Consider the following 20,294-nt stretch of genomic DNA (forward strand, 5'->3'; position numbering starts at 1 on the left):
GTACACTTCTGTCCCAGAGAGGAGTGACTCCCCAAAACTAATCTTCTTATCCACTAAAACGTGCATATTTGTCTGTAAAGACACACGTGGAAGACACCAGAGAGCGTTTATCTTGATTATGGTTTAAATGTCAGTTTATCCAAACTTTATTTCCCCCGCGCTCCTCATCCCGTTTGTGTACTAGCATCTCACCACTATTTACTACCAAGTTGTACCCCAGGTTTTGTTTGGACTGCAATTAAAAATCAGCCAATCGGAACAGCCGGAAGGAGGGCTCGTGCGCCCGGAGCAAGGCTGGCAAAAAAAAAAAAAATCTGCCAATCACGCCCCGGGTAACCAATCAATGCGGACGCACGGGGGTAAAACACCGCGTCCTCTGGCTGGGAGGTGGGGAGGGTAGAGGACTTGGGGGGTGTTGGAGGGGGGCGGGGCTGTCTGGAAGAGAGAGAGAGAGATATAGAGAGAGAGAGGCAGGGGGAGAGAGAGTGAGAGAACAAGCGAATGAGAGAAGAGGCTCGCGAGCAGCGCCGCGCACTGTTCCACTGGATTGTACTTGAACGGGAGTTTGCGGTTTGGCAGGTTTATACACATCAAAACAGAACAAAGAGACGGGCTCGAGCACGGCCACAGCGCCGGGAAACAAGAGAGGAGAAAAAGAAGAAAGCGAGGGGAGAAATCTCAGCGACTGAATTACAAAAGAACTGAGGACACTCCGCTCATGGTTTCCACATCTACACGGGGACATAAACCGGGACTTTGTACGCTGTGGAGAATTTGCGAGGCTGTTCTTTTTTTTTTTTTTTTTCCTTCTTCTTCGTGTGTTTTGTTTGTTTTCTGCGGCCACCGAAAGTTTGCTTCGGGACAAGCGCGTGCCGTTTTTCTTATTTGAATTTTTAATGTTCGCAGTCTCACCCCAGCCAGAAACTTTCGAGCCGGACAGCACATGGTTTGAAAAAGGGCTTCTGAAAGACGTGGATGTTTTAATCCCTGCAGTAGAATGTTGTAAACACGAGAGGATTTTATCCACTTTTTTTTCTACTCCAGGATTTTTATTTTATTTTTCCGATGGTGTTTGCCAAAGAGAAAAAAAACCCTCTCCGTACTTTTAAAAGTTTGAATAATTCATGAGATACGATTTGCCTGCTCGAGAGAAGTGACGGTTTTAGAAAAAAAGAAGAAGAAAAAAGGGGGAAGAAAGAGAAAGAGAGAAAGGGAGGGGGGTTATCCACAAACATATTCATAAGGGGCTGACGGAATGGCCACCGCGGCTTCCAATCCTTATCTCCCCACCAATAGCATCTTATCGTCCGGCTCCATCGTGCACTCTGACTCCGGAGGTGGTGGCATGCAGCCGGGCAGCGCTGCGGTTACCTCCGGGTCTGGGGGCTACAGGGGGGACCCCACGGTCAAGATGGTTCAGAGTGACTTTATGCAGGGCGCCATGGCAGCGAGCAACGGGGGGCACATGCTGAGCCATGCCCACCAGTGGGTGACGTCCCTCCCGCACGCCGCCGCGGCCGCAGCGGCGGCCGCTGTGGCCGCGGCGGAAGCCGGGTCCCCCTGGTCGTCGAGCCCGGTCGGGATGACGGGCAGCCCGCAGCAGCAGGACGTGAAAGGATCCGGCAGAGACGACCTGCACACGGGCACGGCTCTACACCACAGGCCCCCCCACCTAGCTCCCCATCAGACTCACGCCGGGAGCTGGGGCAGCACCACGGCGGCTCACATCAACTCCATCTCCGGGGGCCAGCAGCAGCAGCAGTCGCTCATCTACTCCCAGCCCGGAGGCTTCACTGTCAACGGCATGCTGAGCCCGGGCGGACAGAGCCTAGTGCACCCAGGGCTGGTGAGGGGGAACACCCCGGACCTGGACCACGGCAGCCACCACCATCACCATCACCACCAGCATCCGCACCACCAGCACCACGGAGGCGGAGGAGGCGGAGGTGTCAACAGCCACGACCCGCACTCGGACGACGACACGCCGACCTCGGACGACCTGGAGCAGTTCGCCAAGCAGTTCAAGCAGCGGCGGATCAAGCTGGGCTTCACGCAAGCAGACGTGGGCCTGGCTCTGGGCACCCTGTATGGGAACGTCTTCTCGCAGACCACCATTTGCAGGTTCGAGGCTCTGCAGCTCAGCTTCAAGAACATGTGCAAGCTGAAGCCTTTGTTGAACAAGTGGCTCGAGGAGGCCGACTCTTCCACGGGCAGCCCTACCAGCATCGACAAGATCGCGGCGCAGGGGAGGAAGCGAAAGAAGCGCACGTCCATCGAGGTGAGCGTCAAGGGGGCTCTGGAGAGCCACTTTCTAAAATGCCCCAAGCCCTCGGCCCAGGAGATCAGCAGCCTGGCGGACAACTTGCAGCTGGAGAAGGAGGTGGTTAGAGTGTGGTTTTGCAATAGGAGACAGAAGGAAAAACGGATGACGCCCCCGGGAGTGGCGCAGACGCCGGAGGATGTGTACTCTCAGGTCGGCAATGTGAGTGCAGAAACACCGCCCCCCTCCATGGACTGCAAACGAATGTTCAGTGAAACATAGAAACAGCACAGCAGAATATTTTATATCAAATTAAAACTGTTTAGGACATAAAAGCAACACCATACAGACTATCGCCAAGATAGACAAAAAAACAGAAAAAAGACAGCAAAAAACATTTTTTTGATACTGTGATTGTGAGGGAATATGAATGAGACTGCAAAACAAAAACAAGAAAAATACAAAAAAACAAAAATGTGTTATCTATTTTTCACCAGAAACAAAAAACCTTCACCCCTTCCCTTCTTTTTTTCTTTTTGTGTCCTCCCCCCTCTCTTCTTCCAGGCCCTTAAAGAAATGTCTTTACCTAAAAGGTTCCTTCTGCTTTTTTCTTTCAGGGGCATTTTTTAGTAGATTACTTAAAAGATGATGCAAGTGAAGCGAGCGACCAGAGGGTGACAACCACAAGTTCATTCCACCAGGTAATTTTGGCGCATTGAGACAACAACCAAGAGGAAACCCAAGTATTTTTTATTATTATTATCATTATTATTACTATGATTATGACGATGATGATTCCGTTTAAAAAAAAAGAACGAAAGAAAAAGAAAATTCTCTGTCCCTCCAAATCCCCATAAAACAAAAAAGGACAAATTAAAAAATATCACCCCTCATTTCTCATTTTCCTGTGTTTGACTGAAGAAACAACAAAGGACGCTCTTTTTTTCTTTTTGGGGCTTTTACATTTTAATTATTTTTTTGTATATTCAGAAATGGGACTGAACCGCCCCTTTCTACTTCTCCATGCCCAACAATAACAAGAGAGACAGGAGGGGGGGTAAAAACTGCAACTGTGTGAAGAAGAGTGACATCCACGAGGCTTCCTTTATCATTTGCAGCTTCTTTTTGAGGTGGACTGCATGGTTTCACTTATGGAGAATTAGGGATATTTTTTTTTCTTCTCCTTCCCTTTTTTGTTTGCCATCTTTGAGGCCCCTCACGAGAAAGAAAAGACGAGCAGGACCAGGACTGACCTGAAAAAAAAAAATACAAAATCCTTCACGTGGGAGCTTCTTCGATTCTACCTATTATTATTATTATTAATATTATTATTATTATTATTTAATGGACACCACGAGTGGATTTTTTCTTCTTCATATAAAAACACATATATATATATATTTTTCCCCCCTCATCAACAAATAGAGACATTTGCAAAAGACTCCAGCTGCACTTCTTTGAGAGAAAAAGGACAAAAAAAGAAAAAAAATTCTGTTGCCAAGTGTGACTGAGTGGGTGCTGTGGATATCCTATTAATGCTGCCCTTTGTAAGCAGTATTCTTTGGTAGGTTTTAATAAACAAAAAGAAAAGAAAATGAAAAAAAACTGTAAAGGCGGCAATATAGATCACTAGATCAGATACTGATCTGAGTTATTTACTTTATATTTTTCATCCAAAAATGACTTGTTTTAATATTTTATTGGGAATACTTTCAACACGGTAATTTATTTTTCTTGCCCCCCACCCTCCCCACCCCTTCCTCCTCCTCAAGGAACTTGTGTAAGATGCTTTCCCCTCTCTTTTTTTTATTGTTTTGTTTTTTTTTTAAAAAATATGTGTAAATATATATGTATATATATTTACATATATATAAAAAAAATTGCCCTTATTTGTTTAATTTTGTTTTCTAAAGGAGCACAAATCACCATAAGCTGACCGTTGTTAGGTAATAAGGGTATATTTTGATGTGATCAGTTTGATTGTAATTTAATTTCAGTAGTGGTTCCGTACGAGCTGATTGAGACACAATAAATTTGTTAGAATGAAACGCAGTCATGTTGTGTTTTCCACTTTTATTTACTCATGTATTTAACACAAAAGCTCAAAAATAATCCAGATGCTGTTATTTGCGTGCACAGCTGCAGAATAATAATAAAACGCGGGATTCATTTATTTAAAAAAAAAAAAAACAGCGCCGGGATTTGTTGATGTAGTAAGAGTGCGTGATGATGGGGTAAAGGTGCAGTAGTGTTCTCGTCATCGTCATCATGCCTTAACTGTGTGTGTGTGAGTGGAACATCGCGGTCAGCTGCAGGCCTGCACAGTGCATGTGCTCGTCTGGCTGTTTGTTTACATCTGCTGCCTCTTCAGGGCCTGCGCAAAAAGCAGGAAAGTTAGCCTTCAGGCTGGGAAATGGTTCCTACTTATATTTAAAACAGAAATAAGTAAATAGGATTAAAACGAGTGTCTCTATTGTGTAGTTTTAAAACAAACGACTGTGGTTTTACAGTAATTCTGCTGTTTTGTATATTCACACACACACATATATATATACATATATGTGTGTGTGTGTGTGTGTGTGTGTGTGTGTGTGTGTGTGTGTGTGTGTGTGTGTGTGTGTGTGTGTGATACAGGTACAGTAGGGCGCTGTGGGTTAGTGTCGCTGCTGTGTGGAGCCTCCTGATGTTCTGGGGTTGTGTGTTATGTAATATTTAAGCTCGCAGTCCAGATAAACACACTCAGCATCATGTTTGGGGATTTTTTTTTCATCCTCCTGCTTTAATTCTGCTCAACATTACGAGAGGCTAATCCGCACAATGATTTCCTTAAGTTAGACTTTATAAGCCGGCTGCCTGGCTCTCCTCTGCCCCTCGCTGTGCAGGTGTGTTTGGGTCCACGGGCTCCATAAACCCGGTGAGGCTGACATGTTGTTTTAGGATCCGGGGCAGTGGGTCACTGAGGTTTTTAAGCACCGAGTGTGTCCACAGCTCAGCACGGTGCAGTCTGACAGGGAAATATACCAGCCAAACAATATCACTAATAGCGCCTGCGCAGACCAAAAAAAGCATCTTGTAATGTTTATCTTCCTGTAGTAAATCTAAATTATTTTTATTATTGTTGTTGTTATCATGCAAATTTTATCACCATGAAAACGTGTCCCTGTCTTTCAAACTTTTTTTTTTAATTTGTACTGAAAATATACAAAATATATAGATATTTTGTTTATTTCACTTTTTTTTCTGGAGTTGTCTTGCTCGCCTATTCAGCAAAAACTCACCAAACGTGTCCTCGCGCTGCAGGATTTTGAATTTCGCGGATGATTTCCCTATACTAGTTGCTTAGCAACTGAATTCAATGATATAGAGAGAAGTGGGCATCATTTTTCTTTGTCTCCATTAGTAAAAGTGGCAGCAGAGGAGGCACGCTGCTGCACGTGAAGCCAGCAAAAACAAAACAAACAAAAAAAAACTTTACACCCTCTCTCGTGCATTTTTGCCTTTTAAAAAATAATATAATTAATTAAAATATTTTAAAAGGTGCCGGGCTGCTTGTTTAATTGTGTTTAAATTACAAATAAATAAATAAATATGTGGGCGTGCTTATGAGACAGTAAACATTAAAATAAAATAAAAATAAAATACCGCGAGGTTCTAGTTTGGCCTACCTATTGCACGCGCTCATTATGCATGCAGTTCCTGTGCTCCTCTGCATTAAAAAAAAAAAAAACCCAAAGAGAAAGTCACGTGACTCGCCGAGATAAGACCTTCAGCACAGGCAGGAACAATCGAGGTTCCTCTGCAACAAATCCCACACTTGTGCGTTTACATTGCGTTTATGGATTCCAACCAAAAAAAAGACACAGACACACACAAAGAAGAGGAAGAAGAAGAAAAATAGCTTTGAGAGCATCCAACAGTTTGCTCTTGCACAAATATCCCAATCTAGAGAGACATTTTTAACCAAAGGGCGACACAAGAAACACACACAGGAGGGGAAAAAAAGAGTTTCAAATCTCATAATGGGTTTTGATCCGCCTATTCTCCAACAGCTTTGCCTTTTTCATGGGTTTTCATAGCCGTGTTGGCAGCAGTAGCACGCGGGTGTGCATGCATGTAGGTGTGCGCGCGCGCACCGGTAGGCCCCGGGAGCTGGGAGCGCTTCGCTTTCCCCGCTATTGATTCTGGGGACGACGGTGGCCCGACAGGCTCGCCTCGCCCGTCCGCGCTAATTAAAGCTTTGCACAGGCTATGCGCTCTTTAAAACCAGGCTTCAGCAGGGTGGAGGGCGGGTGGAGGGACTCCAGATTTTTCCTATAAATCCAAACTTTTGATGATAAATATTTCATGGGCCTTCAATCAGCCGCCGACACACACACGTACACGCAAAGTCTGCTTGAGCGCAAGAAATCTAATAAAAAAAAAACAGTTACTTAATGAGATTCATATTTCAGTAAATGCTTCTGTTTGAATAAAAATAAATACACGCGTGTCTATTTGACTGCGACGTTCACGCTTGAATACATCCACCCAGACTTACAGGTGTTTGGGTTTGTTTTTCATAACGTTTTTACTGTTTTTAAATTAATAATACGCACCTCTGAAATCATATTTATACCCACCCTGTTTCAGAGGTTTTGAGCGCATTTACCACGCACAGGGTTTCTACTTTTAACAAGGCCCCGCACAACTTCCTCACTTTCTTGGCTCCACTTTCTCTGAAAGCACACCTATGGGGCAGGTGGGTGCCGGTCTCGCCCTCTGACCTGGTGAAAATGTGCATACGCACAACTGGATTCTCCCTTCAAACCCTCCACCCACCCACCCACCCAACCACACACCCACCCCAAAAACCACCACGTTCATATTTACTCCACGTGTCGGGCGCATGAATATGGATTATTCAGAGCTGCTCTCCGCAGGGAGCCTTCCGCTTCCACGTCTACATGGATTTATGTGTGCTGCAGAAGAGAGGGAGAGGGAGAGAGAGACGCTCAGAAAAACCTATCCCCGTCTTCTGACTTCTGATCGTCATTAACAGTGGGTAGGATTTCCAGCCACCATGGCGCTTTATTTCACCCCACTCGTGTCCCGGTTGTCGGGCTGTCATCGTGGAAATTTTACGAGAAATTGTGGGAGCTGCTACAGGGTCAGTTTCAATTTTTGTGTGAAGATAATTCCCCATTTTTAAAAATTTTTATTTTACTATATTTACAATTTAATATACATTCCGCAAACTAATAATAATAGTATATTTTATTATCATAAATCTAGTTTTATTTGTGAGTTATTTGTAATTTATTCTGAATTATTTATTAGTAATTAAGTAAATAGTTTTGTTTATAATTTCATTTATTCGTAATTTATTTTTGTTTGTTTTGAATTCATTTTACAGCAATTGTACAGATTTTTTTCAAACGCACTATAACTAAGGTTGACGCAACTATTTTAGTTATTCTTTTACTAGTCATCGTTATTCTTACCCCATTATTATTAATAATATTGTTATTATTATTATCATCAGTATTTGCATATTTGTATGTAAATATAAAAAGAAAGTGGCATGCTAGTCATTTACGGGAGACTTTTTTTCCCTCCTCTTCTCTCGACATCAGAATATCTATCAGAGTCAAACAAAAGCAGTAGATCATAACAGGCCTCCGTGTAAATACAGCTTATCAAGACTCTATTGTGGCAGCAGGGAGAGAAGAAGAAGAAGGAGAAGAAGAAGAAGGAGAGGAGGATGTTTTAAAATATGACGTGACTCTCGGGGGTTTCCTCTCTATAAATTGTGAAGGTCATGGTTTTGTGAGCAGGCAGGATGGATAGGTGGAGGAGGAGGAGGGTGGGGTGAATGGAGTCTGAAGGCAGCTCAGCTCTCACAGAGGTAATGTGCTTCAGCACCTCATCTGCCTGCGTGCATTTCAAAAGCGCAGAAAGCCTGCGCGCTGAAGTCTAATGTTTGTGGGGGTTTTCTACTCCTCTTCCTCTTTTTAAATCTTTAACTTTAACTCAGCAACACGAGAGCTTTGATTAGCAGTTCAGATACAAAATGCTCCATTAAAAAAAACCAAAATGATTATTGATTATTTAGACACGAGATTTTCAAAATAAATTCACCTCAAACGCTCCTCCACATCCCTGTAAGTGTTTCTCGCCTTTACACTGATGTGCTTCGGGTTTAAAATACCGCTAAAGTGTTTTTTTTAAATTATTATTAGTATCATTGTAATTGTTTGTAATAATCATGTAATAAGCACATAATTCTCATAAGTGCGTCACGGGAATTAAAATTTCTTATTATGAAGGCGGTAAATAAACACACTTACAGGAAAGTTTAGTAGCAGCGAAATTCCTTTTTTTGTTTGTTTGTTTTAAGTCACACGCACACACACACACACACACACACACACACACACACACACACACACACACACACACACACACACTATTACAATAAGTTGTATTTTCCAAAGGAAGTTTTTAGACGAAAAGTAGTCCCGTTTGTTTTTTCTGTTGCGGGTCAGTGCGCAGACTACAGACCCCACACACCCCTCATTAATTATTATATCATATTATATAATATACAACATATACAATATATCAAATGAAATCAGGTGTTCATACGTGTGTGTGCGCGTAATTTTAGTCTCTGCGTGTTGTGTGTGGCTCACTTTGTGTCCCTGAAACGCCTCACTGAGAGGGAAAAGTTATATAGACAAATACAGAAGAAGCCCAGAAAGTGAAACTAGACTTCTAACCCCTCTTCATCCGCCTTTAAGCTCATCAAACACAAATGTGGATCTCTTTTACACTAAAAAAAAAAAAAAAAAAAAAGGAAAAAAGCTTGAATAAATCCAGCTCACCTGTCAGTTCCCTCCATATTTACCCGCATTAAAGTGACTTAAACAACAACTCCTTCACGTTTTCATGAGTATTTTTCCACAATCAAAGCCTAATCTAATCCAGACATCTTCTCCACACACCCCACCTCCCCCCCGTCCCTCCATCCTCTTTTCTTTTTTTCTTTTCTTATAACCACAGCTTCTCCTCTCCGGTTTCCCTGACCTTACAGCGCCACCCAGTGGACGCTCGAGCTGACTCCCCGTTTGATTTTTCCAGCTCCCCTTGTCATTATCTCCAGCAGAATCAACAACATCCTTAATCAGAGTTAATTAATAAACCTGACATTTTCGTTTAGCTCGAGATTGTGTGCAGGTCTGCAAAGGTTTTAAGTCACTTTGTGTCATTTTGTGGACTTCAGGCTGGAACGTTAGCCATGCAGATACAGGAAATGGGTTTAATGAGCATTTATTTAAAAAAATAAAAATAAAAAATACAATGCTATCCATTATTTATTAATTAAAGCTGAACTTCTTATTGCTTTTTTAATTATCATTATTTAAGCATTACAATCACTGAGCACCGATGGAGTATGTGATGTGTGTTTATCAGACCGACCTGTCAAAATCTCTACATTTTCAGCTTTTCATCACTTAAATAAGAAGCTAAAGAGCTCTTTGGTATCTCCTGTTGGTTCATTGATTGTCTAATCTCCTTTGCAACACTTTTGTACACTTTGTAGCTGTCCAGACGAGTACGGTCTCCAAGTGTTTATGCCATCCAAGTTAATGCCTTCTTCTTGAGCAATCAAAGCAAACAAGTTGAGAACGTTCTGGATGCTTTGAGAGGAAATCTGTTTCTTGCAGATTCAGCTATAGATGTAACCATGTCATCACTGGGAACTTGTTCCTGGTCTTGATATGATTCTTTAAACATTAGGCAGCTTTGGCTGTTTTATCTTTCTCGTTTTTAATTGTTGTAATTTTAATATGTTTGTCTGAAACAGGTCTCTCTTGTAATTGAGACAGTCTCAGTCTAACCTGTATAAATAAAGGTTAAATAAAAAAAAACATTACTTAATAATATTAATAACATTACTGAATATTACTTAATATTTTTGGCTTTATTTATACTACAGCACTTGGGTATTATCGGTGGCTCTAAAAAACCATTTGATGGTAAATATGATAAATATAATATTTTTTTGCAAATTACACACATTTTGCATCTCCCAAAAATAGTAGCTGTTTTCATGCTTATTTTGAAAATTTTATCACCACCTCAAAGGGTTTCCTGTTGGCATCTGTTCAGCTTTTTTCAGTTGTGATGCAGTTTTGGGAGGGGGGGATTGAGATCTTGTTTTGCAGCATCCTCGGTTAAACACATGCTACACCCGTGCTCATGATCCCACATAAAAGACAGCCAACCGGGCTTTATTTGTAGCCATGGGAACCAGGAAGCTAGTTAGTGATCTTTCACATTTTCTCCTGCTGTAGATTCGGGTGATGCGAGGTTGAGACTGGCTTTTCAGTCTGTGCACATGCGTTTGGAAAAGCTGCTTTGTGGTGTTGTTGTTGTTCCTGCTAAGGCTACACCACTGATCTGTTATCATTAATGTGTTGGTTCTTTTCTGTGAAGAAGCATCTAGTTCACTGTTAGTTTTTAGTTTTATTTAGGTTTGGTGAAAATGGAGGAAATGGCTTTCTTGAACACTTATTTTTGATTCCATGCAGTAATCTGAGTACTTACTCACTTAATGTATTGATTTTTTCAGTGTTTTTTTTTTTTGTTTGTTTTGTTTTGTTTTGTTTTTGGTTTTTTTTGTTAATCTAACTGATCCCCCCTCAGATGAAAAAAATGTTGTCAGGGGCTCAAAAATCCTCTTCCATGCCTTTAATGTTTCAGTGAGTTTAATTAGACTAATTTTAAAGTGTGTCTAGGCTACTTTTAGCTTATTTCCAGTTACCCTATAGTTACTTAACTTATAACTTTCTGTACCTGATTTAGTATTTTATCCATTTATCCACTATTCAATTTTAATTTTGTAGCTAACATCTTGTTTCTATGGTTAGCTAACAAATTTAGTTATTTAGCCATACTTATGTTATGTTTAGCTGTACTATTAGCCATATTTCTTTGGCAAATCAATTCATATATATATTATAAACACACTTTTAGCTGTCTATGCTCATCAGTGCATATCAAAACTTGTCAATACATGCTTATCAATAGTTTTATCTGGCTAGTTTGACTCAGTTCATAGTGTTAGCTTAAAATTGAACAGTTAGCTATATTTTGGGCAAAATAACGTAATAATATTATATTCTATCCATACTTTAAGCTTTCATGCTAAAAGTGTTTTACCACTTTTATCAAGCTAGTTCAACTCTTAACTCAGAGTGGTAGCAAATTAAATACTAATTATTTAGCAAATTCATATAGCTGTGGGTTTTTATAAATAATTTTAGCTAGCTACTTTTTTCCCATTATATTTAGCTAATGATCTGCTAATAATTTGTCGAGCTATGCTACTGGATAATATTTCTCCTGGAAGCTATACTTAATTAATTTAAGTTAGCTGCTCTATAACAAGTTTGTTTATTTATTTCAATATTTTTAGTTACTGATTAATAATTTGACTTTGAGCTGTACTTTTTGCAAAACAGTCGCAATTTTGGCTAGCTATTTTATATCAACTGTTAAATTTAGTTAACATTTGTATAAGTGTTTCAGGCATTGATCACTTTTATCAGTGGTGCAGCTGATCTATTTGAATCTTGTATACATTCCTTTTGGCTTCTATTTTCTCACCCTTATCATCTTTATAACCGGTAATCTTACTTCTTCAGATCCAGCCTATCATTTGCATTATCATTAATATTCCTACTTTTAAAGTGTCTTAGTGTTTCAAAGAGTTGCATAAAGTCTCTAAATTTAACACAAAGTGGAGCAAAGTTTAAAACAGAATAATATTCTTGCAGGGACCTTTTGAGATACTCATGGCATGTGTTTCATCTATTCATAAAGTTAGTGAACCCAGCCTGACCTATGACTCTCAGCAAGAGCTTGCTTACTTCTAAAATCTTGTGTCAAAAAGCTGGTCAACATTTTGAAGCTTTTGTGGACGCCTACTGACAGCCGGCTGCCAACAACTTCTATTTATGTTGGCTCTGAAAAAACAACAGTACAGAGAGGGGGATTCAGAAGGTGCCAAGTTATGACTTGGTAACCTCAAAAAGCAGAGAAAAAGAAGTGATTCTCCAAAGACGCGCCAAACACTTTCTGCTTACAAGCAGACAAACATCACATGGGGACGGCTTCTCTCAAATAGACATGGATTTGGAGGCAGATGTTTTTGTAGTTTGGGCTTTGAGGAGGTAATTCTGGGGACATTTTGGATTTGGTGTCAGGATATCCAAGATCAGAATGTGGTTTAGCTCTTTGGGACCGTTTCAGTGTGTCTACATGTAAAAATGTGAACATAAGTGTACAATAATGTTTCTCACCATAGGCCTGCACATTAGATTTTACCAGTGTCCTATCCCAGGGAGCATCACGGAGCGGTGACGGATCTACAAGCCAGACAGATCGATGGCTAGGGGACAGAGACAGGGGTCGGTTGGTCCTCAGGGGTGCGTCGGTGACATCTCCTGCTGCAGCTCGCCGGCCAGCCGCCAGCTCGGGTCAGCCATCCCAGCCGGCCCGTTCGCTCTGGCAGCAGTTACCAAGGTGACAGCATGTCAGCGCAGCCCCACAGCGCCACTGAGGGCAGGAGGGAAGGGCGGAGGGGAGCGAGCAGGGAGCCAGATGCATCACCAGTTCTGATGGGTTTGTCAATACTGCTTAGATCCAGGGGGAGCAGAGCCCGCCGTGACACACGCTGGGCCTCTCCAGAGAGCCAACACACACACACTCCCTCACACACCATCCTAATGCTGTAGGTGCAGTTTGCCTCATGGGCACTTACTTTATATCTCTAAATGAAACCTTTGCAGGATATTGTCTTGTCCCAGTTAATGCAAACACCTCTGGGAAGATATAGACACCATCGTTTACAGTATGATACATACAGATATGTATTCACATGGGTATATGTTAGCAAGTTAGATCTCCAACAAGCTCCAGTATCCCTTCACTGACCCCACCTATCATATTCCAGTCTTTAGATTAGTTTGATAAACCTTCATTCTTACTCATTTTTGGAGGCAACCCCCAAACCCTGAATGTTTCTACTATGACTCCAATAGAAGAATATTTAACTTACTTAAGTCGAGTTCTACAATGTCAAAAGTTTTGCCATTGCATAATATATTAGTTACGTTTTATATATAAATACTTAGCTAGGTTAATTATTACAGCTAATGTAGCTTTCTTTCTCTGCCATTTCTTTTAAATTTAGCTACACATTAGATAAATATTTGGTATTTAATAACATATTAGTCACATATTTTAAATATTTAGCTACATAATAGCTAAATATTATGTAGCTAAATAATACATAATATTATTATGTATTAGATACATATTTTAGATTTTTTTATTTGTTACTTTTAGCTAGCTATATTTATTGCTTTTAGATAAGTCTTAATGCTGCACTTCTACCATTTGCTAATACTTTAGCACAGTTCATTCACTGCAAGAGGGTCCTGAATTTAAACCCTAGATCTATATGCCAGACCTTCTGGGTGAATTTTTTATGTTCACTCTGTGCTTTCCCAAGTTTCCTCTGGAGCTCTATTTTTCCCCCCAATATCAAAAGTATCCTAGGTTAACACTTCCTGTTTTGGCCCAATAGAGTCTAACAAAATGGAGTCTATTTTAGCTTCTAGGTTGATAGATTAGTTGCTAATCTTTCCACAAGGCTCTTTAAAACTGCAAAATTGGTTAGCAGGTACACATATTTAGTCTGACAGGTACCTCAACACAAACCCTAACCATTGTCAAAAAACAACTCATAACCATAAAATGTACTAGATTACCTGACAGATTCCAGCATGTTTGTCTTAGAAATTCACACAGACATGTCGGGTGACACAACTATTGTGTTCTGGACTTATTTGCACAACTGGTTTTGAAAAATTAAACCATCATCATGAGTTATATCCTCTATGGTTACACAGATAAAAGCACATTCTGTTCCATTCATACAGTTAGAAAGGATTTATGAGGCTGTTAGATATACAACTGCAAGTCATTTAAATGATTTCAGTATAGTAGGTATGCTCTGCTTACAGTGCCTATTATAACAAAGTAAAGTGAGAGTACTGAGACTGGTTAAATATGCAGTTGTTAGCGTGCCTGAACATTGAGTTGATGGTTCAATTTCAAGATAGCTTTGATATGTAGACAAAAACATGTAGTGTTTGATGATGTAAAGCATTAATCTCACAACTCAATGCACAAGTGGCCATAAATTGTCAAATGTTACATTTTATTTCACTCACTGTGTGCTTACACACCACTCTGCATTTAATTATTAGTTATAGATAGTCTCTGGTCCTCTTCCACAGCATGTCTTTGGCCTGTCTTTTTCCCATCACCCCCAACCAGTCATGACAGATGGCCGCCCCACCCTGAGTCCACCTCTGCTGGAGGTTTCTTCCTGTTAAAAGGGAGTTTTTCCTTCCCACTGTCACCAAAGCACTTGCTCATAGGGGTCATATGATTATTGGGTCTTTACCTTACAAGCTAAAGGACCTTGAAGCAGCTGTTGTTGTGATTTGGCACTATATAAATAATATTGAATTGAATTTGAGTTTTTGTGTTGTTGTCTTTGACCTAACGTTGCTGTGTTTTGGACTTTAGAGGCACCGTATTTGACCGACAGAACTGTTTGAATCAATTATTGATACGTCACAACACAAATCCAAGTATTGTTTCATTTGTATGAAGCACCTGTGTCACAGTCTTTACCCTGTAGGGAACAGTGACATACTACAAACTCACATATACAGGGTGGGCCATTTATATGGATACACCGTAATAAAATGGGAATGGTTGGTGATATTAAAGTCCTGTTTGTGGCACATTAGTATATGTGAGGGGGCAAACTCCTCAAGATGGGTGGTGACCATGGTGTCCATTTAAAAGTCGGCCATCTTGGATACAACTTTTGTTTTTTCAATAGGAAGAGGGCCATGTGACACATCAAACTTATTGGTAATGTCACAAGAAAAACAATGGTGTGCTTGGTTTCAACGTAACTTTATTCTTTCATGAGTTATTTACAAGTTTCTGACCACTTATAAAATGTGTTCAATGTGCTGTCCATTGTGTTGGATTGTCAATGCAACCCTCTTCTCCCACTCTTCACACACTGATAGCAACACCGCAGGAGAAATGCCAGCACAGGCATCCAGTATCCGTAGTTTCAGGTGCTGCACATCTCGTATCTTCACACCATAGACAATTGCCTTCAGATGACCCCAAAGATAAAAGTCTAAGGGGGTCAGATCGGGAGACCTTGGGGGCCATTCAACTGGCCCACGATGACCAATCCACTTTCCAGGAAACTGTTCATCTAGGAATGCTCGGACCTGGCACCCATAATGTGGTGGTGCACCATCTTGCTGGAAAAACTCAGGGAACGTGCCAGCTTCAGTGCATAAAGAGGGAAACACATCATCATGTAGCAATTTCACATATCCAGTGGCCTTGAGGTTTCCATTGATGAAGAATGGACCCACTATCGTTGTACCCCATATACCACACCAAACCATCACTTTTGTTGTTCCATCAGTCTTGGAGGGATCCATCCAAGGGTTAGTGTCAGACCAATAGCGGTGGTTTTGTTTGTTAACTTCACCATTCACATAAAAGTTTGCCAATCTTTGTTTTGCCCATTCTACAAATTCTGTGCGCCGATCTGGGTCATCCTCGTTGAGATGCTGCAGTAGCTGGAGTTTGTAAGGGTGCCATTTGTGAGTAGCTAATATCCGCCGAAGGGATGTTCGACTAATGCCACTCTCCAGTGACATGCGGCGAGTTCTACGCTGTGGGCTCTTGTTGAATGAAGCTAGGACAGCCACTGATGTTTCTTCATTAGTGACAGTTTTCTTGCGTCCACATTTTGGCAAATCCAACACTGAACCAGTTTCACAAAACTTAGGAAGCAGTTTGCTAACTGTACCATGGGAGATGGGTGGTCTCGTAGGGTGTCTTGCATTGAAATCTGCTGCAATGACCCGGTTACTGCTTTCACCAGATATCAACACAATTTCGATCCGCTCCTCATGTGTTAACCTCTTCGACATGTCAATGGCTGTGAACAAAGAGAAACTTGTAAATAACTCATGAAAGAATAAAGTTACGTTGAAACCAAGCACACCATTGTTTTTCTTGTGACATTACCAATAGGTTTGATGTGTCACATGGCCCTCTTCCTATTGAAAAAACAAAAGTTGTATCCAAGATGGCCGACTTCTAAATGGCCACCATGGTCACCACCCATCTTGAGGAGTTTGCCCCCTCACATATACTAATGTGCCACAAACAGGACTTTAATATCACCAACCATTCCCATTTTATTACGGTGTATCCATATAAATGGCCCACCCTGTACTACCATTAACAGTATCTTCACAGACTCAGAAACACTCCTCTGCACATGCCCACAATGCTGGATAGAGCACATATTTTGTTGTACTCCTGTATCCACACAACAATATTTACAGGGCCACACACTCCTGACTGAATGATTATTTGAGGATTAAGCTGTTGGTGCAGGACTCAAGCTGACAGATAAAAATTACAGTAGTGTGTGCAGCGGGACCAAAGAGAGCGAGGAAGAAAGAAAGAGAGAGAGAGAGAGAGAGAGAGAGCACGCCTGGCCCATCTGACTCTGTATCTCATTAACCAAAGTGAGGGGCGATGGGGGGGCGGTTGGAAAAGTAGCATCAGCCAGAGGAGCTCAGAGGAGCTCGCAGTGTAACCATTTCTAGGCCGTGGATTTAATAGATTACTAATGATCGGCCACAGGTTTTTCCAAGTTAGACATTAAAAGGCGGACGCCCAAACTGAGATCATTGCTAATCCGTAGGTTTTCACCTCTCCCGAAGCCCCGCTTTGATATGTGAAGAAGAGCGGCGTACACATGCTTGAATTCAAAGCTGTTAGTTTTGGGGAAGGAGAGGTTTACGGCTAATCTAACGCTCCTATCTCGGCGTGGAGAGGTGTCGTTGAAGAAGAAGGTGTGAGGATATGCAGAGCACCTGCGATTCCACACAGGCTCTATATCCAATCTGACCAATCCTCTTAGCAAGAGAGAGCTGAGCTCTGCCCTCCCTCGAGAAGTCTCTTTTTCATTATGTCAGTGTTTAATGCCTAACGAGGGAGAGGAGAGAGGTAAAAATATATATGTATAGTGTAGCTTTGGCAGAGCTTGTTTGCAGCTAATGCCAGAGTGCTACTGTCAATTTTTCATGGCAGTTTCACAACCACCACGATGTCTGCATCCTCTCCGTCCTTCCAGTCGACATGAGCTTGCAGGAGAAAAGTGAAAAACCCGATTTAAAGACTTTACGTGCGCTCTACCTCTGGCGCGTCGCAACACGACTTTAGCAATTAGCAAACACGGAGGTTGCCTGCACTCGAACGCCATTCGAATGGCTTCCGCTGCCGTTTAAAAGCTTTGCTCGCTGAAATAAAAGTAATTAATTGGTGTTATACACCAAGGACATAATTATCTTTTCCAGTAACTGGCACATATTTAATTACCAGTAATTGTTCCCCGAGCCTTGTTCAAAAGTGTTGTGTGCACCAGACAGTTCTGATATATTATACACTAATCCTGCACTTGATACTCAGTCAATTAGGAAATGTGTGTCAAAGAGCAATCATGTAAACAGCACTGTGGAACAACACACATCCTTCTGAGACATGGGCCTTCATCGGTGTCCTTGCACACACACACACACATCTGTCTGCAGCTCCTCCTCAGGGTACAAATCCCTACCTATCCCATTCCTTCCCAAGGTGTTAATGCCTGCCAGATTGGAGAAAAGTAATGTGAGATCATTTCGCAACAAAGGCCACAGATACTGATTAACACGGGGGGCTGCTTTCTCGCCAAGTGGTGCGGTCCCATTTAAAAAGCTAAATTTACTCCCCTGTGCCTTGGGGTGTGTGGGGCCAGAGGCTGCAGTGGGGCCCTTGAACATGAGAACAGGGTTTAATAAGTAAACAGGAGAGGCAGAGCAAGGCGCTTCTGATCAGGGCTTATTTGCCCAGCCGAGCCCCTGGTACGCGCTACTAGCTGATTAGCCCTGCCGATTGTACCTTGTAATTGCAGTGCCTTGACCCCCTCCAGGCAAATATTAGATTTTAGTGGTTTAACCTTTCCAGTCGTCAGAGCGGGGTAAATTGCCCGACCAGATGTTAAGGAGCCCAGCGGTAGTCCGCAGCCCTTCTGATCAGCAGGGAAAAAGAGCTTACAGATTGAACCTTTTCTTTTTAATATTGTCTCAATTTCCTCTGGCCTTTCAAGCTGATTTTTCGCAGCGGTTTCCTTCCCCGAGAAACGGTCATACTCCGATCCTTATCCCTCCTCCTCTGATGTCGGGTTACAAGCGAGACGTATTATTTAAAATCAGTCCAGTCACAGTCATTAGCAGGGGACAAATGATCAATGAAGAGATCAATGGCAGATATTAACCTAGCAATCAGCTCTTCAGTCGAGTCACTCTGACAATTTGTCAGCTGGGGAGGTTTAACACATCCACTGGGACGCCATGCAGGGGGAGATGATGCCTGTTTACGCCACTGTTACTGTTTTAAAGAAGCACAGAGAGAAGATACCCTTGTAAGGAACACATTGCAGACGAAGCTACACGGCCTCCATTTTCTTTGCCTTATTTTCCACCCAAAGCTCTCCCTCTCTCTGACAGTAAGGCGGTGATTGATGTGGGACTCGCACAAAGCGTCCGTCCAGATGAAGCAAAGTGAAAACATTACTGCTAAAGCTGGAATTTCCCCTCGACTCTTCTGATCAGACCCGGCATTTGAAAAATTCTCCCAAATATGCAAATCTGCTCCCGACCGGAGGCCTGGTTTTGATCAGTCTTTGGAAGCCTGAAGAGGTGTGCCTAGCCAAAGCATAACTTTGAAAAGGTCAAAGACACCACCTCGTTCTTTCGTTCATGATCTTATATGTGGTACGACCCCTGTGTTCTCATGCTTTCACACACTTGCGCATGCAAGCCTTTGGAGGAAACCGTTATAGGATACAACAGGATGAGGATGAGGATGGCGGAGGGGCAGCGGAAGTTATACTTAGGTCATTCCCAGACGTTATGAGAGATCTCGGGTTTCTAGATCCAGATCCTCTTCCTTCCCACCAGGCTAGGGCTAAGGAGGCTGGCAGCTGCGTCTCTAGGCCCTGCTTCACCCCTCGTCTAATAGTTTCCTTCCTCCCTGAGCCTCTCACCTTAAAAAACAGTTGGATTGGAGAAGGGCAGGAAAAATAGTCATCTTTTCATCCCAGCGATGGACTGAAGTAACCCTTCAGCTGGAGAGGTAACCGAATACTGCCTCCTGCTTGCTGTCTGAGAGGACAGAAAGGAGAGGCCAAGAGGAGAGGGGGGCACGCAAAGTGGTTCCATGTGAGAAATGGAAGTGAAGTCTGGGAAAGACAAAGATTGTCACCCTTGACACCCCTCCATCTCCCTCCTTGCCGACCAACTCAAACCGCCTTACCGATCTTTGTCTTCCAGCGAGGCTCGAACGTCAGACAGTGTTGCTTTGTAGAAACTGGGGTCATGTCGGTGCAAAGAAATCATTTTTGACTGAATTTGAACATCATCGGCTCCAGCTGTGGGCCCACCCATATTTCCACCATCATGGCACTGGTGTGTAGCCAGTTCTGCCTCTGGCTTCTGAAATGGGGGATACCACATAGAGTTTGAGAAGCATAGGCTACATTCACACTGCAGGCGAAAGCGCATCAAATCCGACTTTTTTGACCCTATGCAACCCATATCCGATCATGTTATTACAGTGTGAACGGCACAAGTCCGATATTTTCAAATCCGATCTGGGTCACTTTCGTATGTGGTACTGAATCCGATACATATCCGATGTTTTAGAAAGCGACTGCTGTTTGAACGGTCATGTCGCATTAAATCTGTCTTTTACGTCACTGACACAAGACAGACGCCAATTATCAGCGCCAGAGAAGACATCGTGAACGCTTCCTGGC

General features: G+C 42.2%; 2 protein-coding genes across 2 annotated transcripts in view; both read left to right on the plus strand.

Annotated features, from left to right (window-relative positions):
- The first annotated feature begins 478 nt into the window (after positions 1–478).
- On the plus strand, positions 479–4,308 carry LOC146680948 (POU domain, class 3, transcription factor 3-B). Its single transcript, XM_085447995.1, has 2 exons — positions 479–2,482; positions 2,878–4,308. Exons 1-2 carry the CDS (start codon positions 1,256–1,258, stop codon positions 2,977–2,979), a joined length of 1,329 nt encoding a protein of 442 aa, XP_085304121.1. The 5' UTR covers positions 479–1,255; the 3' UTR covers positions 2,980–4,308.
- Positions 4,309–12,611: 8,303 nt separating this feature from the next.
- The window catches only part of mrps9 (mitochondrial ribosomal protein S9), a 44,572-nt gene continuing 36,889 nt past the window's right edge, over positions 12,612–20,294 (plus strand). The window contains exon 1 of the mRNA XM_085448081.1: positions 12,612–12,829. Within this exon, the coding sequence (XP_085304207.1) occupies positions 12,692–12,829 (138 nt within the window). The 5' untranslated portion in view covers positions 12,612–12,691. The remainder of the gene's footprint in view (positions 12,830–20,294) is intronic.

This window comes from Copadichromis virginalis, linkage group LG23, assembly GCF_057382275.1.
Source record: "Copadichromis virginalis isolate Kocher_CV1m ecotype Utaka linkage group LG23, C_Virginalis_male_GT1.1, whole genome shotgun sequence".
NCBI classification, from domain to species: domain Eukaryota; kingdom Metazoa; phylum Chordata; class Actinopteri; order Cichliformes; family Cichlidae; genus Copadichromis; species Copadichromis virginalis.